Below are 27,338 nucleotides of genomic sequence, written 5' to 3' on the forward strand. Positions count from 1 at the left end.
CTTCACTCAGACAGTAGCAGGGGCATGGAACGGCCTGCCTGTGACAGTAGTAGACTCGCCAATATTAAGGGCATTTAAATGGGCATTGGACGTGCATATGGATAATAATGGAATGGTGTAGGTTAGATGGGCATCAGATTATTTTCACAGGTCGGCGCAGCATTGAGGGCCTGTACTGCGCTATAACGTTCTGTTCTTCTTTAGGAGGATTCCATTATTTTTGGTACCACCAACGTTAAACTGACTGTTCTGTAATACTCTGGGCATGTTCTGCATCCTTCATAAATATTAGAAATTACATTAGCTATCCTCCAGTCCTCTGGTATAACCATCAATTTGAAACAAATGATCAAATGTATGTAGAAATGCCTCCACGATCACTTCCCTAAATTGTTTTAAAATGATTTGATGTGATCTAGCATTTGATTAGGTTATTGAATTTGCATGTATTTTATGTTTCTTGATCATTTAAATCCCAAGTTCCTTTTTGCCTTCCTAATTGTGTTTTAACTTCTCTTATTCTCTTCATGTTCTCTCTTATCATGCAGTTCTTAACATCTGTCTCTTTATTAACTTTTGGTTGTTCGCTTACATCTTTTTTCATTCTTGGAGAGTTGCACTAGTGTTTATTTTGTTCATTCCTTTTTGTAGAATATTTTTATTTGGTACTCCATTGAAATTTTATGTTTCCATTGTTATTCCACAACATTATTTACCTACATTTCTTGCTTATATTTACTTGTCTTATTTATCTTGTTCATTCTCCATTACTTGTTCATTAATTAGTGAATCTTGTCAACAGGACAGAATAATGTGCTTCTTTGATTTGTGCTCAATTTCCTCCTTCATTTGTACTGGAAATCAGCAATACAATATAGTTATGCATTTGCTTTGATTCAAATTTACAGGTTATTTTATGCTGGAGTATGCAGATTGTAGAATAAGATAATTATACAGAATATAAGGCTGCTATTCAGCTTATGCTCATGCCAGATCTTTGAAAGAATTACTCAATTTGCTCCATTTTTGTGTTCTTCAATTTATTTTTTGAAATTGATCTACATTTTTAGATAAAATTAGAGAGGTAACCAACATTGTCTGTAACTAATACATGCACTGTATATAAAATTATATTGATCTGTTATTAAATTATTAAACTTAAATGTAGTAAGCAGCAATTTCTGTCTGAATTGTCCTGATTACTGGCCTTCTCGCAAACACTTAGCATTAATTAAAATGGAAGCCTTATGAGTAGGTGCTGGTCGGTTGCAAGTGAAGAGTATCCATACCAAAACACATCAGGAGGGCGGTGGGCGCGTTGGCAGAGTTTGGCTCCTGAGCACAGGGCTTGGCTGCTCATGGCTCATGCAGCAGGTTCTGGCACACCCCCATGGCTTCATCATTATCTTTCCAGCTTGGTAACATATTTTTTGTTTTGGTTGTCCTGGATCCTCCTCCTGAAGTCCTCCTATGGAAGGCCGGGACTTTGCGTATCTTCATCCCCTCTCCATCTCAGGTGGCAACATCAGAAAATGGGCCAGGACCTGTCAGTCAACTCGGAGCCACGACCCCATCAGCCCACGTCCAGTTTCAGAGGAAGTGCGGGACATGCGCAGCATAACCATCGCTAGCTCGGAAGTGGCGATGTGAAAGCAATGGGAGGTCATTGTCAGGACCCTGGGAATGAATTCAGACAGTTGTGACTGGAGGAGCAAAAAGGATGAGGTCTACAGAGTGGTACAAGTGTCAATATTAAATGATATTTAAGTTGGTAGCAGGCCTCAGGCTGTTAATGGCTCTCACCCATCAGTACAGCTAGGAGTTGGGGTTAGATCTCATAAAAGCCATGTAAGCCTTTAAATATAGTTAAATGTTAGCATTATGGCTTAGGAGAAGCTTGGGAGCCATTCAAAGAAATAGGGGCCTGGATAAAGCCTTGGAGCCATGGTAATTCAGTGCAGCTGAAAGTGGGCTTGCGGTGAGCACAGAGCAACATTTGCTTGGTGCAGCTGAGAAATATTGGAGCTCAAAGAAACCCCAGTGGTAAGAACAACATAGAAAAGCTAGCTATCTGTGAAAGAAGTGAGATTGTGCCTGTGAGTCTTGGGAGTCTATTGGAATGCAGTTTCAGGGGAAGGGATTCAACTGCAAGGATATAATTAGTCATTGAGACAATCCATGACAGAGCTTTTGAGGGAGTTTAGATTAGATTACTTACAGTGTGGAAACAGGCCCTTCGGCCCAACAAGTCCACACCGCCCCGCCGAAGCGTAACCCACCCATACCCCTACCCCTACCCCTACATCTACATCTACATCTACATCTACCCCTTACCTAACACTACGGGCAATTTAGCAATGGCCAATTCACCTGACCTGCACATCTTTTGGACTGTGGGAGGAAACCGGAGCACCCGGAGGAAACCCACGCAGACACGGGGAGAACGTACAAACTCCACACAGTCAGTCGCCTGAGGCGGGAATTGAACCCAGGTCTCTGGCGCTGTGAGGCAGCAGTGCTAACCACTGTGCCACCGTGCCGCCCACTGCCACCGTGCCGGTCTTCAAACTAGGTCTTCAAAACTGAAGAATCCCAATCCTTTGTAAAAGGACACAAAGCTTTAATGAAATTTGATGACCCAAACACAGTCACTAGCACCTGAGGAGTCGCTGAGAAATCTGAGAGAACTGGCTTGACTGTATTTTCTACTTGATGTGCTCTATGCAATATTTGATCACAATTTGTCTGTTACACATATTAATCTCAAGTGGAACTGTTGACAGACTGTACTAGTAGCAGATGCATGCTGTGCAGGACTAGACAGTGCTATTCAAAATTCAGAATGGTGGCAAGCATAACTGTCAGAGAAATTAGCCCAATAAAGCAGAGACCACGCAAACCAGATAGGGTGAAATTGACAAGCTGTTTATTACAAGCGATATCACTGGAAGATAAATTGACTAGGCTGACACAGAACTGATAGTCTGTACAGGTAGGTCAAGAGTTCTCTTCCTCGAGCTGAGGAAGAAGCCAGGTTTTATAATAATCTTGCACAATAAGGTTAATTAGAAATGGGGAAAGATACAATTTGTCTGGAAATTGAGTAATCTAGTTACAATGATGCTAACTGGAAAACAGTCGTCAGATGAATGTCCTGATTCTCAATACAATTCAACATCCTGACAGTAGCTGAAAATGTGTTGCTGGAAAAGCGCAGCAGGCCAGGCAGCATCCAAGGAACAGGAGAATCAATGTTTCGGGCATAAGCCCTTCTTCAGAAGGGCTTATGCCCGAAACATTGATTCTCCTGTTCCTTGGATGCTGCCTGGCCTGCTGCGCTTTTCCAGCAACACATTTTCAGCTCTGATCTCCAGCATCTGCAGTCCTCACTTTCTCCTCGAACATCCTGACAGTATCAATGGGTCCAGAGCTTCCAGTCCTCTTCACAGGTAGGTGCTAATGTCTCTTCTGAAACAGTAAGGTGCTTCCATTGTCTTGTCCTGGGAGCAATGCTCTTCGAGGTGCTTCTCTGTCTGACCTGTTCTTTGTGTGGCTTTGTTATTACTGGGTTATGAGACTGCCCTTGGGGCTTTGGGACAGCTGTGTTGATCTGGTATTGTTAGTGGGTGCTGGGAAGTGTATTCCCTTGTCTGCGATGCAATCTGGTTTCGCTTATCAGCCTGCTTGGTCCCTGCAGAAGCACTCTGATTGTTTTTGATATAGTTTGGCCAAATTTGCTTTCCTATGTAAAAAAGCAAATTACTGCGGATGCTGGAATCTGAAACCAAAAGAGAAAATGCTGGAAAATCTCAGCAGGTCTGGCAGCATCTGTAAGGAGAGAAAACAGATGACGTTTCAAGTCTAACTGACCCTTTGTCAAACTTTGTCAAAGTTAGACTCGAAACATCAGCTCTTTTCTCTCCTTACACATGCTGCCAGACCTGCTGAGAATGTTCAGCATTTTCTCTTTTGGTTTGCTTTCCTATGTTCTGTATGTGCCTACTATGGGTAGGCAGGGTGGCAGATCTTTTCCCACAATAACCCAGTCCACTATGGCTCTAGGCAATTTACAGAGACAGAACAGTGCTATGCCACAATAGAGAAAAAATCTCCAGCATTAACAAGGGTATGTAAAATCATTTCAGATTACGCTATAGGATTACAGGTAAAAACAGAAACAGGCCATAAACTATTGGTTCGGAGAAAGTGAGGACTACAGATGCTGGAGATCAGAGTCGTGAGTGTGTTGCTGGGAAAGCACAGCAGGTCAGGCAGCATCCGAGGAGCAGGAGAATCGACGTTTCGGGTGTAAGCCCTTCATCAGGAATGAGGCTTGTGAGCCAGGCTGAGAGATAAATGGGGGGTGGGGGTGGGTTGGGGGAGCTGAGAAAGCGACAGGTGGATGAAGATATGGGAGAAGGTAATAGGCCGGAAGGGAGGAGTGATGGATAGGTCCGGAGGGCGGTGCTGAGTTGGAGGCTTGGGACTGGGATAAAGTGGGGGTGGAAAAATGAGGAAGCTGTTGAAATCCACATTTATCCCGTGTAGTTGCAGGGTCCCAAGGCAAAATATGAGGCGTTCTTCCTCCAAGCATTGGGTGGTAACTGTTTTGCAGTGGACAAGGCCCAGGACCTGCACGTCCTTGATGGATTGGGAGGAAAAGCTGAAGTGTTCAGCCACGGGGCAGTGGGGTTGGTGGGTGCTGGTGTCCCAGAGATGTTCTCTGAAATGATCTTTAAGAAGGCGTCCTGTCTCCCCGATGTAAAGAACACCACACCAGGTGCAAGGGATGCAGTAGATGACATTGGTAGAGGTACAGGTAAATTTCTGATCGATGAAGAAGGATCCCTTGGGGCCTTGGATGCAGGTGAGGGGAGTGGTGTGGGCACAGGTTTTGCACTTCCTGTAGTGGCAGGGAAAGGTGCCAGGAGTGGGGTGTGGGCTGGTGGGGAGCGTGGACCTGATGAATGAGTCGCGGAGGGAATGGTCTCTCCGTAATGCTGGTAGGGGTAGGGAGGGAAATATATCTTTGGCGGTGGGGTCTGTTTGGAGGTGGCGGAAGTGGCGGAGGATGATGCGATGTATGAGGACGTTGGTGTGGTGCAAAAGTGAGGACCCGGAGTACCGGGTGGGGGTGGGGGGTTTCTGTCCTTGTTGCATTGGGAGGGGTGGGGTTCAAGGGTGGTGGTGGGTAAAGTGGAGGAGATGCACTGAAGGGCACCGTCAACCACATTGGAAGGGAAGTTGCAAACATGGAAGGAATAGGCCATCTCAGACTTTCTGAGGTGGCATTGGTCATCCTGGGAACAGATGTGACAGAGGCGGAGGAATTGGGAATAAGGGATGGTGTTTTACAGGAGGTAGGGTGGGAGGAGGTTTAGTCTAGTTAGCTGTGGAGTTGGTGGGCTTGTAATAGATGTCCGTGTTTAATCAGTCGCTGGAGCAGTGATGGAGAGGTCCAGGAAGGGGAGGAAGGTGTCTGAGATAGTTCAAGTGAATTTGAGGTCAGGGTGGAAGGTGTTGGTAAAGTTGATGAACTGTTCAACATCGTCATGGGAGCACAAGGCGGCGCTGATACAGTCATCAATGTAACGGAGGAACAGATGGGGGGTGGTGCCAGTGTAACTGCAGAAAATGGACTGTTCCACTTACCTGACAAAGAGGCAGGCATAGCTGGGTCACATGCAGGTGCCCATGGCTACCCCTTTGTTTTGGAGGAAGTGGGAGGATTGGAAGGAGAAGTTGTTAAGGGTGAGGACCAATTTAGCCAGGCAGATGAGAGTGTCAGTGGAACGGTACTGGTTGGGACGGTGTGAGAGGAAGAAACGGAGGTTTGGAGGCCTTCGTCGTGGTGGATCAACATGTGCAGGGACTGGATGTCTATGGTGAAGATGAGGCGTTGAGGCCCGGGAAATGAAAATCTTGGAGGAGGTGAAGGGCGTGGGTGGTGTCACGAACATAGGTGGGAAATTCCTGGACTAAGGGGTAACAGGACGATGTCAAGGTAGGAAGAGATGGGTTCAGTGGGACAGGTGCAGGCTGAGGCAATGGGTCGACCAGAACAGTCAGGTTTGTGAATCTTCGGTATGAGGTAGAATCGGGTAGTGCGGGGTTCATGGACAATGAGGTTGGAGGCTGTGGATGGGAGATCACCAGAGGTGATAAGGTTGTGGATGGTCTGAGAGATGATGGTTTGATGATGGTAGGTGGGGTCATAATCAAGGAGGCAGTAGGAGGTGGTGTCTGCGGGTTGGCACCTGGCTTCAGTGGTGTAGAGGTGTGCCAGACTACTAATGGGGTGGCACGGTGGCTCAGTGGTTATCACTGCTGCCTCACAGCACCAGGGACCTGGGTTCGATTCCCACCTCGTGTGACTGTGTGGAGTTTGCATATTGTCCCGTGTCTGCGTTGGTTTCCTCTGGGTGCTCCGGTATCCTCCCACAATCCAAAGATGTGCAGGTCAGGTGAATTGGCCATGACAAATTGTCCATAGTGTTAGGTGCATTAGTCAGAGTAAACATGGGATAGGGGAATGGGTGTGGGTGGATTACTCTTCAGAAGGTCAGTGTGGACATGTTGGGCCAAAGGGTCTGTTTCCACACTATAGGGGATCTTATCTTGAATCTAATCTATTGCATCCCCCTTGTCTGCTGGTTTATTGGTGAGGTTGGAGTTGGAACGGAGGGAGTGTAGGGCTGTGCATTGTGAGGGCAGGAGTTTGGAGTGGGTGAGGGCGGTGGACAGGTTGAGGTGGTTGATGTCACGGTGACAATTTGAAATGAAGAGATCGAGGGTGGGTAACAGGCCAGCACGGGGTGTCCAGATGGATGGGCTGTGTTGGTGGCAGCAGAAGGGGTCCTTATGGGTGAGTGTGTGTCCTGGTATGAAAAAATTGGCCCAGAGGTGGAGGTATAGATAAACTATTGGTTACCCTACTGAATGTGAACTACCTTGTCAAAATGCCAATAACAGTTCAGTGGTACAGATTAAGACTCGGAGATATTCAATTTGGATTCAGTCACCAAGTATGTACTTGGGAAATACTAAATAATAGCAGACACACTCTTAAGCATATCATCAAATGCAACCAAATAGGAAGATTTACACTACACTGAGGAGACTGAAGCCGAGACTTGCTAATCATTTAGAACTTACTGGCTGCTTAAAGGAAGTTGCAAATGATAAGACAAACCTAAAAAAAGAGATGAAAAATGTCTTCAAATCTGGAAATACTGTCTTGAAAGATGGCCAAATAATATACTTAACAATCCAATGCCACACCAGTAATTTAGGCAATGCAAGTACATCACTGTTATTGATGATTTATTAATCTTTAATTGAGAGATTAGTTAGACTGAGAATATTTTGGCCTGATAATTTTCAAAAGCTTCACTGGGTTTTGTTGAGAATGTAACAAACAATTTGGTGGTCAGGTATCACACTCTATACACTTTAACTGCATTCTTTGTACAGTAAACATCCAAGAAGAAAATGAACCAGTCTTACCTGCTTTTCCATCAAGGTCATGGGAGCACTTGGGAGTGGATGTATTCAACTTAAAGGGAAAATTCTTCATCATGATTAATGCTAAAACTTCAGACTGATTGACGTGCATCATTTATATTGTTTCACAGCTGTTAATTACCAATCCTTCAAATTATTCCACACATGGGACCCTGGTCTTTGTAGTATCAGACAATGGACCACAACTTTTCAAATAAGGGAGTTGCAAAATTTTCAACGCAACTATAACTTCAATCATGTTATCAGTTCATCATATCCTCAAATGAAGAGGCTGAGAAAGGGTTATGAACAAAGTTTTATTAAATAAAAAAAACAAAGCTTGTGTCGTTGTGCATGAATCACAGGAGGTTGGTCTGCAGGTACAACAAGTAATTAGGAAGGCAAATGGAATTTTGTCCTTCATTGCTAAAGGGTTTGAGTTTAAAAGCAGGGAGTTATGTCACAGCTATATAGGGTGCCAATGAGGCCACACCTGGAGTAGTGTGTGCAGTTTTGGTCTCCTTACTTGAGAAAGGGATGTACTGGCACTAGAGGGGGTGCGGACGAGGTTCACTAGATTGATTCTGGAGTTGAGGGGGTTGGCTTATGAGGAGACAGAGTAGACTGGGATTATATTCATTGGAATTCAGAAGAATGAGGAGATATCTTTTAGAAACACATAAAATTATGAAGGGAATAGATAAGATAGAAGTTTTCACTGGCAGGTGAAACTAGGACAAGAAGGTATAGCCTCAAGATTAGAGGGAGCAGATTTAGGACTGAATTGAGGAGGAACTTCTTCACCCAGAGGATTGTAAATCTATGGAATTCCTTGCCCAGTGAAGTAGTTGACGCTACTTCAGTAGAAGTTTTTAAAGCTAAGACAGGTTTTTTTTAACAATAAAGGAATTAAGGGATATAGTGAGAGTGTGGGTAAGTGGATCTGAGGCCATGAAAGGATCAGCCACGATCTTATTGAACGGTGGAGCAGGCTCAAAGGGCCAGATGGCCTACTCCTGCTCCTAGTTCTTATGGTCATACTGTATTGAATTAAGTTAAAAAAAATCACACAACACCAGGTTATAGTCCAACAGGTTTATTTGAAAGTACTTGCTTTCGGAAAGCTGCTCGTTCATCAGGTACAGTGCTCCAAAGTCTAGTGCTTCCAAATAAACCTGTTGGACTATAATCTTATGTTGTGCGATTTTAACTTTGTCTACCCCACTCCAACACCAGCACCTCCTCATTTATTGAATTAGTAATCCTTTTCACTCCAGAATGGCTTATCGCTGTCAGAGTTACTAATGGATAGGAGATTGTTTTGAACAAATGGAATTTATATTCTCAGTGAAACTGGACATTGCACAGCACAATGAGTAAAATAGCAAGAGGAAGAGCTACAGTCAAAACTTCAACAACAGGCACAGTGAATGAATGTTTCAAGTGCTGGATTCCAAGGAGGCAGAATAGGTAACAGACTAGCAATGAGAATGTGCAATCATTGAAGAAATACCACAACTGAGATCATTTATTGTCGAGATGTATAGAATGATGCTAACATTATAAGTAATTATGATGATGATGATGTAATAGTCACATGAGTAGATAGAAATTCTAAACTCATGAAGATATACTCAATGTAAAGAACCATTGTAGATATTGAATTTTTGCACAAAAAGACCGCAGACTCCAGCAGCATATTTTTACGAGAGTGAATAGTCCGAAACTCTACCACACAACCAATCAGTTGGCAGAAGTAAATAATCAATTTTTTTTTCCAATTAATTACCTTTAGTTAGTATTTAAACATAGAGACTCCACCATAGCCCCTGGTGAACAAGGAAGTGCTCAGCATGCTTAAAGGAAGAACTATTATTTAAAATAATTCCCTGAAATCATCTCAAAAATAAGGTCATAATCTGCCACCAACCTCTTCCAGTTATTTTCTGCTACTTCCCTCACTAATTTTTTCTCTCACTAATTATCAAGGTATTAGATATTTAAGCATGCAATTTGTCAGTCACTCAAATATTTAGTATGAATGGCCACACTTTACTCTAAACTTACTATCACACTTGTTTAAAGTTAGAAATCACACAACACTTCATCGGGTGTTGTCTGGTGAAGAATCAGCGCTCCGAAAGCTAGTGCTTCCAAATAAACCTGTTGGATTATAACCTGGTGTTATGTAAATTTTAACAATGCACACTTCAATCCAACACCAGCACCTCCAAATCATGACACCTTTTAAAGATACTATTGCAGCTAAAATTAATGGTTCATTACTTGAATGCATGAGGCATTCAAAACAAAAATACGTGAAATGACAGCTCAAATTTAAATTATTAGGTCTAATCTTATAGCCATTATGGAGACACAGATACGAAGAGATCAAGTACGGGAACTAAACATTCAGAGGTGTGTGACTTTTCGGAAGGACAGGCAGGAAGGAAAGATGCCCTGGTAGTTTTAGCTGTATGTTTGAAATAAGTAAAATTGCAATAAATGATTTTGGATTGGAAAATGTAGAATCCGAATGGGCGGAAGTAACAAATAACAAGGAGTAATCTATAAACCCCTTAACATAGGTGGGACTGAGCATAATTCAGATGATACTGATAGCATGTTGAAAGGCAATACATTAATCTGAGGTGATTTTAATCTTCATGTAGATTGGGAGCCAGATTGGTAGACGTAACCACAAAGAATTCTTAGTTTCCAAGAGAGCTATGTTGCAGATCCAACTAAAGATCAGGCTATTTTTATGAGGAGACATTGAGCCGGTTAGGCCTCTGCTTATCAGAGTTTATAAGAATCATAGAATCCTGTAAAATTCTAATAGAACTAGACACAGGAAGGATGTTCCTGATGACCAGTGAATCCATAATTAGGAGTCACAGTCTTAACAAGATGGGGTAGGCCATTTAGAACTGAGATGAATAGAAATTTCTTCACCCAGGGAGTGGTATGCCCATGGAATTCTCGGACACAGAAAGCAGTTGAGGTTGGCACATTAAGTGTTTTCAAAAAGGAGCTGGCTATAGTATTAATGGACTTAAAGAGTATGGGGAGAAAACAGTCATGATCATATTGATTGGCAGAGCAGGCTTGAAGGGCCAAATGGCCTACACCTGTTCTATTTTCTATGATTCTACATACAGTAGCGCCTCGACATATGAACAACCTCGTTCATGAACAAATTGGTTTACGAACAGGATTGTACGTAAAATTTTGCTTCAACGTACTTACGAAATTCAAGATACGAATGAAGGTACAAGCGCAAAAATCCTGTGTGCGACCATTGTTTCATTGCTCTGCTTTGCTACGTGCTTGTTGAACGCAAAAGCTCTCAGGCCCCGCGTGATCTCATTCAGTTCGTCTTTGGCGCGTGCGCTGTGAACAGCATTCATTGCTACGTCCGAGCATTCTTACGCTATCCGAACAATGGGAAAAATTGATTCAGTTCGCAAACTTTTCGGTTCGTGAACCAGGTCCCGGAACAATTAAGTTCATAAGTCGAGGCGCTACTGTATATTAAATTACATTAAATGCAACCTGCCAGACAAGTGTCCATTTCTACCTTAGATCCGATTACAGCCTTGCTTTTCCAATGCCAGCATAAATCTTTGTATCTTGGAATTGCGCATAGACTTGAGGATAGTTCCACCCAGTTGTCCTTCAATTGAATATGTGAATAAGGCTTTCTTTGTAACATCAATTTTTCTCCATTGGCTAAAATAGTGCTTTGCATGTCTTGCGATGCAGTGTAAGTATCCTTTCCTCTGGGGCAGAAACTCTGAGTTCAAGTGCCTTCCAGTACTTGACTATGGAAGGACTGTTTATGACATAGAACAATAGGCTAATCAGCCTATGAATCCTTCCATGACTTTACCACTATTTCCCAATGGGAAAAGGGTACATTTGAAACTCTGTGAAGCAGCAGCTAAAATAGTACCTAAATCTCTCAGCCAAGACACCATAAGTAAACTGGGAGCAGAACCTGCAGCTTCTGAGCTATTGGTATTTCACCGCAAGATTTCTTGTCTGCTGAAGGAAAATTGAAGGCTGTTTGATTGAAATCCTTTTTAAATGATGTCAGGCACAAGAAACCGGAATCAAATCTTAAAAAGTATTTTTAAATATGAAAGGTAATATGTAAAACAAATGTGCTTACATGCCTAAAATTTAAGACAATGTGAGATACAAAAAAGTTTTATTGATAATAAATAGCAAATATTTGCATGGTAGCAGCATAATTACAAAAATGGTTTTGCAGCCATGACATGGATTTGAATAAACGTTTACTCTTGAATATTTAAAAAATCGTACATATATCAGATTATTTAACCATTTCTGAAATAATTCTAGAACTATTGCTTTTTTCAAAAAAGGACTACATGTATTTATTTTTTAAAAATCAATATTAATAAACTCTATGTTTTCAGAAAGGTCAGCCATCAGCTTTTATTAACAAGGGTTGTTGTGGATAGGACATTTCACCAAACAAATGGTGCTCTCTCCCGTAACATGCGTATTCCAAACCGCTGCCACTCTCGTTGGTGTATCCATAGCTCCTGTGTTGTATCCAGACAAGCCAGAACAGCACCACCTTTCCATGCTATCAAACGTGGATCCATGTCCTAATTACAAAAAATATATAAAATCAAAAAGAATTCAGCTTATGAATGTCTCCAACAGTGATGAAAAAGTACTTTAAAACTGTGCAGCATTATTTTTCATTTTCTAAAAACTAATGAGGATTTATTTAACTTTGATGAATGTCAAATAGAATAAAAAGAACAAAAAGTAAGCAGAAATGCAGATTTTTCCAAAGTTCTTATTCAGATGTGCAACCAAATTCCTAAAAGCTTACATACTTTGCCCAAAGAACAAATACTGACCCCTTCTATTTCCCAGGAGAAAATCTCAGATATATTCCCACCAGTAGATCTACTCAGATACTCAAAATTCTTGAAAACTAATTTAATTAACTTTTAAAAGAAACAAAAGACACAAATCAAAAGACATTACCACACTTAGCACCAGCACATTGTAAATATGAAATATATCACTGGTGTGGAGAAATTTATTAAAGAATACTGAGGGCACAGAACAATTATTCACAAAAAATTAGAATGGTGGAAGAAAATGTTACCTATATGCAGGGAAGCATACAAATAATTTAATTTGCTTTATTTTCTTCCAATTTCCCCTCACTTCCCAGGATATGTTTCAAGACAAAATGGGTTTCTACTAAGGAATTTAAGAAATAGGAAGAGCTTCTAGCACCTGCTCTGCCACATAATATGATTTGTGGCTGATCTTTTGCCTCAGTTCCACTCTCTTGCCCAATGCCCATACACCTCAATTCCCTGAGAGTTCAAAATCTATGATGAACAGCCTTAAAATTGGAATATCCACAACCCTCTAGGGTAAATAATACTTAATACTCAAAAATTTTGAGAGAAGAAATTTCTTAATTCAGTTCTAAATAATTAGCTCCTTCATCCAAGACCATACCTCAGTGTTCTAGATTCCCCGGTCAATGAGAAAAATCTCGCTGGGTATACCCTGAGAATCTCCTTCAAACTTTTGTACATTTCACTCAGATCGCCTTTCATTCTACAAAACTCTAGAGTATAGCCTCACATTACTCATCTTCTAACCACAAGACAATCCTATCAGCTCATGCAAATAAGTCCTTCCTCAGAGAGACAACAAGACTGGGCACCGTACTCTATGAAAAAGCTATTCAGCTGTAACAAGACCTCCTATTTTTGTACTCCAAACTCTGATAAAAGCCCAATATGATATTTGCATTTAATAAAAATAGAAAATATTCAGGAGACAATGGGTTAGCTAACATCTGAGCAGAGAAATTGTTAACCTGAGTTCTTTGTATAAGAAATAACCCATATCTCGTTAAACATCAACATTTTGAAATGTCACATCCTTTAAAATATTTTGCTTTTCACACACACTAAAATAAATAATCTTACGCTTCCCATTTTACACTCCAGATATCACATTCTTACCAACTCACTTAAATTGTCTGTATCGCTTTGTATTTTCCTCATAGCTGAACTCCTTAAAATTCTATCTCGCCATTTCATCTTGGTCTCTTCACTTAAGTGAAGATTCTAAATTCTAAATACAGATTCTAAATAGCTGATGCCCTTGTCCTTGTAACACTCTGATAGTTGTAATTTACCAATATGAAAGCAGCCATTTATCCCTAATCTCTGGTTCCTGTTCAATTACCAATATTTCATCCGTAGTAATACAATACTGTCAACTCCATGAGCCATTATTTTTCTAGAATTTCTACGATTGTGCACACTAACCTTTTGCGTGGTATCTTATCAAATATCTGTTGGATATCAAAGTATCTTTTAGCTACTGGTGGCCTTTACTAGTTGCAGCTTCAAAATGAATACATTTTTCAAACACACTTTTGTTTTCCTAAAACCATGCAACTTTGTCTGATTTCCAAGTGCATTGTTAAAACTCCCCCCATAATTATAGATTCCTGGATTTTATCACCAAAGGGCATGAGAAAGGAACAAAACAGGAAAGAGATAGAGTACTTAGTGGTGTGGTGTAAAGATAACAATCTTTCCCTCAATGTCAGCAAAAGTAAAGAGCAGATGATTGACTTCAGGAAGCAACAAGGAAGGCACACCCATATCTACATTAACAGAGCAGAGGATGAGAGGGTCAGGATCATCAGGTCCTTAGGAGTGATGATAACCAAACCCTGTCCTGGACCACACACATGGATAAGACAGTCAACACCTCTTCTTCCTCAGGAGGCTAAGGACACTCAGCATTTCCATAAGGTTTCTCACCAATTTTTACAGATCACCACAGAAGGATTGTATCTGGAAGCATTACTGGTTGGTGTAGCAACTGGACTGCGCAGGTCCATATGAAACTATAGAAAGTTGTGAATGCAACCCCATTCCATTACTCAAGTAATCCATGGATGCCATCTATACATGTCGCAGTCTCGGAAAGGCAGCCAACAAAGATCCCACCCACCTTGGTTATAATCTCTTCTAAACTCGGACATCAGGCAGAAGATACAAAAGCTTAAACACAAGTACCAACAGATTCATGAACAGCTTCTTCCCTGCTATTATTAAACTTTTGAATGAACTTCTCAAAATTTCAAATCTAGTGTTGATCTTTGCTGACTAACTTTGAATTCCTCGCTTGGTTCAATCACACTATGATCTTTGTATGTTATGATCCTCTATCGCATGCAGAACACAACTTTTTGCTGTGCCTAGGTACTCGTAACAATAATAAATCAAACCAAATTGGAAAGAAACGTGTAACAACCTACTGTTTTTCAGACTGGAGGCCTGTGATCAGTGGAGTACCATAAGGATTGGTGCTGAGTCTACTACTTTTCATCATTTACATAAATGATTTGGAAGTGAGCATAAGAGGTACAGTTAGCAAGTTTGCAGATGACACCAAAATTAGAGGTGTAGTGGACAGCAAAGAAGGTTACCACAGATTACAATGGGATCTTGATCAGATGGGCCAATGGGCTGAGAAGTGGCAGATGAAATTTAATTCAGATAAATGCAAGGTGTTGCATTTTGGGAAAGCAAATCTTAGCAGGACTTATACACTTAATGGTAAAGTCCTATGGAGTGTTGCTGAACAAAGAGAACTTGGAGTGCAGGTCCATAGCTCCTTGAAAGTAGAGTCGCAGGTAGATAGGATAGTGAAGGCGGCGTTTGGTATGTCTTCCTTTATTGGTCAGAGTATTGAGTACAGGAGTTGGGAGGTCATGTTGCGGCTGTACAGGACATTGGTTAGGCCACTGTTGGAATATTGCATGCAATTCTGGTCTCCTTCCTATCGGAAGAATGTTGTGAAACTTGAAAGGATTCAGAAAAGATTTACAAAGAAGTTGCCAGGATTGGAGGGTTTGAACTGAACGGAGTGGTTGAATAGACTAGGGCTGTTTTCCCTGGAGCATTGGAAGCTGAGGGGTGACCTTATTGAGGTTTATAAAATCATTAGGGGTATGGATAGGATAAATAGACAAAGTCATTTCCCCAGGGTGCGGGGGAGTCCAGAACTAGAGGACATAGGTTTAGGGTGAGAGGGAAAATATATAAAAGAAACCTAAGGGGCAACATTTTTCACGCAGAGGGTGGTACGTGTATGGAATGAGCTGCCAGAGGATGTGGTGGAGGCTGGTACAATTGCAACATTTAACAGGCATTTGGATGGGTTTATGAATAGGAAGGATTTGGAGGGATATGGGCTGGGTACTGGCCGGTGGGACTAGATTGGGTTGGGATATCTGGTTGGCATGGACGAGTTGGAGCGAAGGGTCTGTTTCCATGCTGTACATCTCTATGACTCTAAAGCGACAACAGTGAGAAACAAGGAATGAATGATAGAATCATGCTCCAAGCAAGAACATTTTTTTGCATGTTTTTCAGGTGTGCAAGATGTGCTGGGGAAACCTCTGCAGGCGTTTTATTTCACAGCATGAAGCTACAAGCTGTGTTATGAAAAAATTGAGACACTTTAGAAAAAAGGGACTTGATTTTTAAATTAGAAATGGTAACAAAAGCAGTTGGTTATCCTATACTTTAAGATTAAATATTCTGCCTATCAAAATGCATCACAGAAGTACAGAATGTCACAGAATCCTGGGGCTTGCAGGATTTTCTATTCTCTATTTCAGCTGGATGAATGAGGTTTTAATATTCATAAATACTCGCCATCAAGCCAGGTGAAATGAAACTGTAATCTTTATATTTTAATATGAGGTTTCCAGAAGACAAGTAGGTGCTGTCTGTCCTCAGGTTATAAGAGCATGATTTGCAAATTTAGAAAGGATCTCAATCTTGCCTTGTGTTGAATGAGGTTGCAGTCTAAAATGTAAAATTCAAGTAGATCAAATCAAGCAAAGAGTGGGTAAGATCTTCATTCTATTTTAAATCCACCCGCCCAATCCAAACGCACAACACTCAACAACACATCTAATTTCAAATAGGCAGAACAAGTTAAAATAGATTTAATTGCTCAGAGATGAACTGGCATATACGCAACTGAATTCACTGCTAATGCTGATTGGCAATATAATGAGTTATATTCTAGAAATTACAGAATATGTACATTTCTATAGCATTGGTTAAGTGAGTGGAATAAATGAAAGTCAAGCTTCTCTCATAAGCCATAATTATTGATGTAGTTGGATCCATTCAGAAAAACTGTTCTATTTAAACTACTTTCTCTGTAAAAGATAAAACATTTTATAACAGAATCTATAATTCTATAATCTGGCATAATAGAAACTTGTGGTAAAGACCAGAAGATTAAAGGTCATCCTCGATCATTTACAAAAAATGCATACATGATTCAACATACTTTTAAACAGGATGCAATTAATTTCTTGTTGTATACTGAACAAGCGAGAACAACAGCATTCCTACGAGCCAAAATCTGTTCGAAATGGCTTCTCAAACCTAATGATGTCCCATAAAGTATGTTTCAAACATTTTTACCAAGGATTCCTTGTCCATGGTGTCTGGAAATGGGAAGGTAAAGATTAGATCAGATAAGAGCAGGTCAGCTCCCACAGCACTTCATCTGGACTGCTGATGTACTCCTGTGAATATAGTCCCAAGATACTTTGGGGTAGAAGGGGTTGGGTCAGATATCCTTTGTGCGTGTGGGTCACTTATGGAGACAAATTCCCTTTGGGTCTTTCTAACGGTGGAGAAGGTTGTGCATAAAAGATGCAGAAACCGCTTGGAAGTGTCCAAATTGTCAAGACCTGTCAAAAACTGTCAACAAGAGTCTAGAATGGTCAATAAGTGTCAAGAGTGTCAAGTGTCTAAATGGTTTTATAACCTTCAATACAGGATTTAAGTAATAGAACTATATGTTTTCACCTATGTGCGCAAGTACTTGTAGATACTTAATAGCTGGCATGGTAGATGCAGGTGAAAAGATGGAAGCAGGTACTAATTTGGTATAGGAGTATAAGAGGTCATGAGAATGGATTGAAGGCATTAAGTTGTTTGGTTGGGGTACAGGGAGTGCCGTGAGGGTGAGGGCTGGAGGGAAGTCATACATTTCTTCCCCTTTTGAGGCTTAAGTTTGGCCATTGAATTGTGAAAAGGCGTTCTAGTGAGTAACGTATGTATATGCTCATTGGATAATTGCTTGGAAGTGTCAACGTTTTCAAAGTGCAGAGTTTAAATAAAGCTTTTGGATATTTCAGACGGCATGTTTGCATAAAGCTGTTGTAAGATATGTATTGCATGACTGATATAACAAACTATCATTCTTATGATGGGATGCTTATGAACAGTTCCAACAGTTTATTGAATAGAAATAATTGTTGACATAAATACTTAAGGGAAATTACTTAGGTATGAAGCACTTGAATGCAATGTGCATTTATGTAAGTCATTGAGCACCCAAATGAAATATTTGTTAAAATAAAAGATTGACTAAAGCTTTTTTTTGTACTAATGAGTGTGTATTTTTTCAAGGGCGATATCATCAATAGTCTGGTAACATTATTTGCTGTCAGGATGCCTCCAGATTAATGTACATGCTGGATAATAATTGGGCAAAGACTAGTGGGTGAGGTTGTGAGCTGGCACTAAATTGGCACAGGGGCCATAAAGGCTCTTGGGGATGCCAGGGAACGTATGGGTACACAGGACCATGGGAGATGGTTAGATGGGAATACGTTGGCACTAAGGGTACAAGAGGCCTTGGGAATGGGAACAAGAGCATGGGTTTGCACAGGATAGCATAGATGGGGCATGGAGAGTGAGGAATGATGGAATCCCAAGTTTGAACAGTGTTGGAGTCCCAAGCTGGACTTCTTCTCAGACCATTGCCGGAAATGGCAGAGTCCGCCTTTACTCCTGGCCCGACTCCAAATTCAGCCTGGAACAAAGGGGAGTGTGGGCAGCCATTTTAAAGGATTTTAATTCAGAGATGAACTTCCAACCTCATTTTCATGTTATTGCCAAGATTAGGATAGCGTTTTTGTTAACCTCCTCGTTTATCAAAACTCTTGATAGACAAAATTGTCTGGATTAGCCAGATATTAAAACTTTCTTTTTATAACAATACATTAATTTTTTGGTGCAATATAAAATACATTTTTCCCACCTTGGGCCTTGTGATAACTTCAACATTCTCTACTATTCTGCGAAAAGATGGTGGCATCTTGTTCAGAATTCTGTGTTGTAAAAATTCTTGAGCCCCATGGAACATTAGACCTCCTCCAACCACCAAAATGGAACTGTACATTTTCTTTTTTGTTTCGTCAGATCCTGAAAGTGTATATGTTTTTCTTAGGTAATGCACCATTCCAGAAGTATATAGATAACAGATGTAAAATTTATCCTCATTAAATTACACGACGTGCTTTGCTAAGAAAATATTTTATGAATTAACCTATTAAAAATTATACACTCAAACTTCATTCAAAAATTACAGTGGTATTGATGAGGAAGTTCAATTGTTCCATTGTAATCTCACAAAAATAACTCAGTTTCATAAGTTTATGATGGTAAACAAAAAGCTGAGCTCAGTTGATACCCAAATTCTGTACCATTAAATTACTATGTTTCCTTAAATATATTATTGACTTTTTGCTTATACATTTTACATAAATTACTAAAATAATTATTTTTGGAAATATTGAGTCATAAACTGTAAGTATAAAAGGTGATTATAAGATCCACTGGGGTTCAGGCAACTAAAAGCATGGCACCAATTGTGGAGCAATAAAGGAATTAAATGGGCACAGATATCACAGAGTTATGAAGCTGGAACATATCAAGGAGAAAGGGAGGACAGAAGAATTTGAAAACAAGGATGAGGGTTTTTAAATCAAAAAATTGCTTGCCTGGCAGCCAAGATTAGTGAGCAAAGCAGTCACAATGAAACAGTAGTCATGATTTGGAGATGCCGGTGTTGGACTGGGGTGTACAAAGTTAAAAATCACACAACAGGTGGACTATAACCTAATGAAGGAGCGTCGCTCCGAAAGCTAGTGTGCTTCCAATTAAACCTGTTGGACTATAACCTGGTGTTGTGTGATTTTTAACAATGAAACAGGATTTGCTGTGAGTTTATGGAGGATAGAATGTGGGACACAGCCAGGAATGTTTTGAAATACCTGTGTCAAGAGACAATGAAATAAGAAATTAAGGTTTCAGCAGCAATTGAGAACCAAGACAGGAATGTAGTCGAGCTACATTTCAGAGATAGAAATAAATGGAAATAATCTTAGCAATAACATGAAAATGAGGTTGGAAGTTCATCTCTGAATTAAATGTGACACCAAAGTTGTGAATAGACTTGCTTAGAGCTCAGACTGTTTCTATGGAGAGGGGTGGTTTCAGTAGCTACGGAACAGATTTGGAGCAGGAACTGAAAACAATGGCTTCAGCTTTCTCAAATATTTAACTGGAGGAATTTTCTGCTCATTCAGTAATAAATATCCTTTATATTATTGCTATTCAAATATGTATACAATTTTTCCAAATGGTGGCAACAGTTTTTGCCTTACTCGTTTTCAGTGACAAAGCATGCCATCGCTCCATACAAAAAGTTTCGTCTATAATCTGCCCTCATTTGATCATTTTAAATTACTGACTCCTCTCCACTGGGTCCCAGCCAGAAAAAAATAGAAAAGTCATCAAAATGCTTCATAATTCTAAAACCTCCTCTTGGATTCTCCTTTTGATAACGAAATGTCCAAAACTATTCAGTTGCTTCTTTTTTCTTGTATTTTGTGATTCAAACTTGCTATTTAACTTTTGTTTCAATGAAACACAAAATATACCTGATTATCCTCCAAGTATAATATTCACTGAAACCTGTTTTCAACTTAATCCCCATTATTCATTTTTATAAAATAATAAATGTTGTAGTCATTCTTACCACAGCAATCAATACTATGCAGTATTGATTTATCAAGCCCCAAAGCCTTTCCTTCAAACTGTGACATGGTTGTTTTTCTGGCCATCAGAGTTGCTGGCAGATCCTCCGAATCATTTGCTCCTAGTAGACAATCATGTTGAGAAGTTCCAAGTTCTAGTTCATGAGAATGACTCTTCTCTGCACTATCTGTATTCTGAGTGCTTGACTCTACTTCAAATCCAGCAAATTTAGCCAGAGCTTTCCTCTCGGCAATAGCTTTGGCAGCCTATACAACAGAAATGGTAACACATTAAATGACTTGGTAAAACTACGTTTGACTACTTCAAAGAATTTGTAAGGTTAAAACAACTATTTACTCTACAGATTCTTCAGCAAGCTTATTAAACCACTGCACAATGATGTCATTGTTGGCTTGTTTCGCTTCCATTTTGTTGCATAACTGTTAAATATTATGAAATTCATAACCATTACCTGCTCCTGTTTACTCTGGGTTGCCACTAGATAATGTTCATCATGTGGATCCTCTGAATCACCTTGTGATCTGTGTTGCAGTGAAGTTATCTTCTGTCCCACAATTCCAAAAGTAGCTGGATAAAACAATGCCATTGGTGCCTAAGGATGTATGCAAATATTAAACTGATTAACTATCACTCAGTATAATTTGTCTTTTGTGGTTCTGAATAAAGTAATGGAAGGTTACAAAACAAAATCCCTAAGAGCCTTTCAAAGAGATCAGGTTATCATTTTCACCAATTTAAGGCAAGAGTAGTCTCATTTATAATAAACAAAATAACTACAGAAATTGCTTCAGAAAGGTTTGATGATGAAGAGTCACTAAACTCGAAACATTAAGTCTGCTTCCTCCACACTGATGCTGCCAGACCTGCTGAGTTTCTCCAGCAATTTCTGTTTTAGTCCCATTTAAATTTTGTTTACGATGCAAAGTGATGCCAACAGCACAGGTTCAATTCCTGCACTGGCTGACATTACTATGAGGGTCCCACCTTCTCAATTTCACTGCTCACCTGAGGCATAGCAACCCTCAGATTAAACCACCATCACCTCTGATGAGACAGCAGCTCTGTGATCCTCTAGACTTTGGTGACTTTACTAACATAGAGAAACAATTTTCAAACATGAAAATGTGTAAACCTCTTTAGTTTCCTTGTAATCACAATCATCTCCTGGTGATCTCAATAACTTGTTAATATAATGCAAGAAAAGCACATCTTCATTTGTAATTATACATTTTCACCAACAGATGATACTGCTGCATTCCCTTTAGAATCCGTTGTGGAATACAATGGTGGTTAGTTAGTTATCTAAAGCTATCTTTAGCTTTGACTGAATCTTAGTGCATAAAGATCTAGTGTTTCTGCACACATAACACAGAATAAGTAAATAATGGCAGCCACCGAGACAATACAATTACATCTTCAAAACACAATATTTAGGTCAGACTGAACGTGAAATTCTTCAGTCATTACAAATTGTGATGGTACTCAAAGGAAATACGTCAATGTATAAAGTTCAGACACCTGTAGCTTTTCATCTCCTTGTCGCAATTGGTATAATAATGCTGGAGAATCTGGTTGACGGACCTTGAATTCATGATCCTGAATTCCAGAGATATCCTGTTTAGGAAATGGAATAGGAAATTTGATTTACTCCACACATTTATAAAACTTTCATTTTACATAATCATTCAAATATTGTCATTTAATGAAATTATTAAAATTTTGGGAGGTGGGGAGAGGGTAAGATGCAGGAAGGGATGAAAGTGAATCTGAGAGATTGACATTTTAATGTGATTTTCAAACTACATCCTGATTACTGAAAAGTTGGGATAGTGGACTACCTTTACAGATTAAAATTATTAAGTATTTTTAAGGTTGTTATGGGCAATTCCTGTGCATACCTTGATATTCTTCCACATTTTATGATCTGTAAACTCCTAACTCTCATCAAGTCCCAGTCACCATAAGCCCTGTGCTCTCCAAACAAAATTGATAAGACAATTATTTAAAGTCTTCATTCCCATTTATAATTTATTCTATTGAATCACCTCTTCCCATTTCTGTTCTACTCCAGTTCTATTGCTTCTACAAGGTGTGACCTCTGCATTCTTCCAATTCTGGCCTCTTGCTTTTCGCCACTCCATCAATTGCTGCTAAAGCCCAAAGTCACCAATTCCACCTCTTCTCTGATTTCCTTGATTTCTTTAGGGACTTTCTGATATTTTACCATGCTCAAAGGGCGATATAAATTCAAGTTGGTGCTTTTGTGCTATTCTACAGAATACTCTTGTCATGTCTGACGGATTTCCTTATAAAATGCAGGATATTTAAATAGAAGGCTCAATTTAACTTTATACAATGGCAGACTCACATGGTAGAACGAAAGCAGCCTTTCCTCCAACCCTGCAATCACTTTCAGAGAAATCAAAGAGAGATTTCAGTGGATCTGTGTCTGAATACATCAGATGACCCAAGTAAAGCAAGTTTTGGAAAAGTGAAAGGGTCATTTCATAGGCTCCTAATTTTTCACTATTTACATCAGTGAAGGAAAAAAAATTATAAAGCTCATTTACAAGCATGAGCTCTAATTTTACAATCCTAATTTTCCAACATATACTACAGCATACCTAGGTACAGATCTGTAAAAAAAACACTTAAAGCCAGCACTCTCTAATTTTGTGCTGATTTTCTATAGTTGGTGAAAAAATATCTGATACGGACACACAGTGACAACAAAATTGAGCCAACTCTTGGTTCACAGCAGGTGCAAGGTACCTGCAAGGTACCCTCATCTGTGGAGTTGAAACTGGAAAATTAACAATGGGTTAACTTCATAAAGCAAAATACACAAAATATTCAAAGATTATTCATTAGGATTTTTTTTTGTTTTGGAAGTCATTAGCTAGGCCAGCATTAATTGCCCATCCCTAATTGCCCAGAGCACTGACTGAGTCAACCATATTGCTGTAGGTTTGGAGTCACATATAGGCTAGGTAAGGGTGGCAAATTTCTTTCCCTAAAGGCACAATTGAATAAACTGCATCTGCCTTTTTCCAAAATATATTTTAAAACATGAAAAATTGAAATTACAAAATCCAGAATTGTGAATTCACTTATTTTCCTGCAGCTTTACAATTCAAACTTTTATCAGAACAATGTTTGACCTGGTCTAGATGACAGAATGTCTCTTTAAGCTGCTGAAGAAGCAGACAGTCCATTCGATTAAATAGTTGACAATCTCTATAAGGGAAACCAGACCGCTGCATAAGCCAGAAGAAACACCTGGTCACATCAGATCCTCCATAGGCTAAACGCAATCTGTATGGCATAGATAAATCAGTTGTCAAAATACAAATTACTGGTGGTACAGCACTAAATGAAAATGTAGAGTTCTAAACAGACAAATGCTGAAAAAAAAGCACCAAAAGAAAAAGCACATTTATCAAGAATTATGCATATAGATAAACTCAAATTGCAATTTCCCTTCATTCAAACCATCAGCAACTGAACATCAGCCACTGCACACCAAAGAATTCTTTCACTGAACACGACCACCCAGTCACTTCCCTCGTTTTTTTCTAAATCCTCTCCATCACTTTGAACTGATTTTTGCCACTCCTCTATTAACTCCTATTTTTGCATGGTGTCTATTTTTGTCTGAAGATACCCTCTAGGAGAAAGTGAGGACTGCAGATGCTGGAGATCAGAGCTGAAAATGTGTTGCTGGAGGACCTGCTGCACTTTTCTATGTTAAAAGCACTAAGTAATATTATGGACAAAGCCGCAGGATTCCAAAGCAAAATGGATCACATCAAAGTTCAGCAGCCCTACCACATCCAGTTTTGAATATGTCAGGGATGGAAATAAATTATGCAGTGGGTGACTCGCTCGTATTGGTCCAATTTAGATAAGCAATTGTGCCACACAAACACTGAGTTATTGACTGGTTTATTCATGAGCTCACGGGGAGAGGCAAGTCGATCAAATGGTCACAAGTTACTTCGGCGAGTTACAGGGAGTTGCATGAGAGCATGGTGGCCCAGTGGTTAGCACTGCTGCCTCCCAGCGCCAGGGTTTCCGGTTCAATTCCAGCCTCGGGTGACTGTCTGTGTGGAATTTGCACATTCTCCCTGTGTCTGCATGGGCTTCCTCCGGGTGCTCCGGTTTCGTCCCACAGTCCAAAGATGTGGAGGTCAGGTGAAGAGATGTGAGGGAGGAGCGAAGGACTTCTGGGAAGGTGAGTCTAACTGTTTAAAAACCTTACTTCAGGTGTTGGGGCCTCCATTTGCCGAGAGGTGCAAGGGAGGAGTGAAGGACTTCTGGTAAGTCATATATTTATGTGGTTGTGTTACCTGAAACACTGCTCGGGTAGTGTCTCCCACCCATCCTCCTCCTCTAACCAAAAAAAAGGTTCAGTGCGCCAGATTGGTAAGGTAACGAATTTACATTTTATTCCTTATTTTTCAGTAGTCTCTTTGGGAATTTAGAATAGTGGGAATGGAGGTTAGGGTAGTTGAATGTTCCTCCTGCAGAATGTGGGAGGTAAGGGTCACCACTAGTGTCCCTGCTGACTACATCTGCGGGAAGTGCACCCAACTCCAGCTCCTCGAAAACCGTGTTAGGGAATTGGAGCTGGAGCTGGATGAACTTTGGATCATTGGGGAGGCAGAGGGGGTAATTGAGAGGAGTTACAGGGAGGTAGTCACTCCTCAGGTACAAGAAAAAGACAGATGGGTTACAGTCAGAGAATGGGAAGGGAACCGGCAGGCAGTGCAGGGATCCCCTGTGGCCATTCCCCTCAACAATAAGTATACAGTTTTGGATAATGTTGGTGGGGGAACAACTTAGCAGGGAAAAGCAGTGGGGCACAGAGTCTGTCCCTGCTGCTCAGAAGGGAAGGGGAAAGAGGAGCAGAGCTGTAGTCATTGGGGACTCCATAGTTAGGGGGACAGATAGGAGGTTCTGTGGGGACGAGAGAGACTCACAGTTGGTGTGCTGCCTCCTAGGTGATGTCTCTGATCATGTTTTTGGGATCCTCAAGGGGGAGGGGGAACAGCCCCAAGTCATGGCCCACATAGGCACCAATGACACAGATAGGAAGAGAGATGGGGATTTAAGGCAGAAATTCAGGGAGCTAGGATGGAAGCTTAGAGCTAGGATGAACAGAGTTGTTGTCTCTGGTTTGTTGCCTGTGCCACGTGCTAGTGAGGCAAGGAATAGGGAGAGAGAGGAGTTGAACATGGCTACAGGGATGATGCAGGAGGGAGGGTTTTGGATTCTTGGATAATTGGGGCTTTTTCTGGGGTAGGTGGGACCTCACTAAGGTGGGTTTAAACTAATTCAGCAGGGGCATGGGAACCAAAATTGTAGTTCGAATATAGAAAAGGTTGAGAGTAGGGAGGTCTGAAATCAAGTTTCAGGGACGCAAGATGGTGCCAGCAAGCAAGAAGTTGGTTTGTAGTGTGTCTACTTCAACACCAGGAGCACCTGGAATAAGGTGGGTGAACTTGCAGCATAGGTTGGTACCTGGGCCTTCAATGTTGTAGCCATTTCAGAGACATGGATAGAGGAGGCCCAGGAATGGTTGTTGCAGGTTCCAGGATTTAGATGTTTCAGTAAGAACAGAGAAGATGGTAAAAGAGGGGGAGGTGTGGCATTGTTGGTCAAGGACAGTATTACAGTTGCAGAAAGGATGTTTGGGGACTCGTCAACGGAGGTAGTATGAGCTGAGGTTAGAAACAGGAAAGGAGAGGTCACTCTGTTGGGAGTTTTCTATAGGTCTCCAAATTGTTCTAGAGATGTAGAGGAAAGGATAGCAAAGATGATTCTTGATAGGAGTGAGAGAGACAGGGTAGTTGTCACGGGGGACTTCAACTTTCCAAATATTGACTGGGAACACTATAGTAAAAGTACTATAGATGGTCAGTTTTTGTCCAGTGTGTGCAGGAGGGCTTCCTGACACAGTATGTAGACAGGCCAACAAGGGGCGAAGCCACATTAGATTTGGTACTGGGTAATGAGCCCGGCCAGGTGTTAGACTTGGAAGTAGGTGAGCACTTTGGTGATAGTGCTCACAATTCTGTTATGTTTATTTCAGTGATAGAAAGGGATAGGTGTATACCACTGGGCAAGAGATCCAGCTGGGGGAAAAGGCAATTACGATGTGATTAAGCAAGATTTAGGAAGCATAGGATGGGGGAGGAAACTGCAGGGGATGGGCACATTAGAAATGTGGAGCTTATTCAAGGAAAAGCTCCTGTGTGTCCTAGATAAGTATGTACTTGTCAGGCTGGGAGGAAGCTGTAGAGCGCGGGAGCTGTGGTTTGTAAAGGAAGTGGAATCTCTCATCAAGAGGAAGAAGAGGCTTATGTTAGGGTGAGATGCGAAGGCTCAGTTAGGGCGCTTGAGGGTTACAAGGTAGTCAGGAAAGACCTAAAGAGAGAGCTCAGAAGAGCCAGGAGGAGACATGAGAAGTTGTTGGCAGATAGGATCAGGGTAAACCCTAAGGCCTTCTATAGGTGTTTAAGAAATAAAAGAATGACGAGAGTAAGATTAGGGCCAATCAAGGATAGTAGTGGGAAGTTGTGTGTGGAGTCAGAGGACATAGCGGAAGCACTAAATGAATATGTTTCGACGGTATTCACTCTAGAAAAAGACAATGTTGCCAAGGAGAATACTGAGATACAGGCTACTAGACTAGGTGGGATTGAGATTCACAAGGAAGAGGTATTAGAAATCCTGCAGAGTGCGAAACTAGATAAGTCCCCTGGGACAGATGGGATTTATCCTAGGATCCTCTGGGAAGCCAGGGAGAAGATTGCTGAGTCTTTGGTATTGATCTTTAAATCGTCATTGTCTACAGGAATA

The 27,338-nt window shown here is 40.7% G+C and overlaps 1 protein-coding gene across 2 annotated transcripts in view; it reads right to left on the reverse strand.

Moving 5' to 3' along the window:
* Positions 1-11,699: 11,699 nt before the first annotated feature.
* The window catches only part of actr8 (actin related protein 8), a 31,940-nt gene continuing 16,301 nt past the window's right edge, over positions 11,700-27,338 (reverse strand). Inside the window, exons 9-14 of one of the 2 annotated variants that reach the window (XM_072582303.1) lie at positions 23,636-23,789; positions 21,993-22,088; positions 20,926-21,066; positions 20,455-20,719; positions 18,673-18,836; positions 11,700-12,143 (exon numbers count right to left, since the gene is read on the reverse strand). In XM_072582303.1, the coding sequence (XP_072438404.1) occupies positions 12,000-12,143; positions 18,673-18,836; positions 20,455-20,719; positions 20,926-21,066; positions 21,993-22,088; positions 23,636-23,789 (964 nt within the window). In that variant the 3' untranslated portion in view covers positions 11,700-11,999. The remainder of the gene's footprint in view (positions 12,144-18,672; positions 18,837-20,454; positions 20,720-20,925; positions 21,067-21,992; positions 22,089-23,635; positions 23,790-27,338) is intronic. The other variant, XM_072582304.1, reaches the window with a different exon arrangement.

The sequence above is a fragment of the Chiloscyllium punctatum genome, chromosome 12 (assembly GCF_047496795.1).
Source record: "Chiloscyllium punctatum isolate Juve2018m chromosome 12, sChiPun1.3, whole genome shotgun sequence".
In the NCBI taxonomy this organism is placed as follows: domain Eukaryota; kingdom Metazoa; phylum Chordata; class Chondrichthyes; order Orectolobiformes; family Hemiscylliidae; genus Chiloscyllium; species Chiloscyllium punctatum.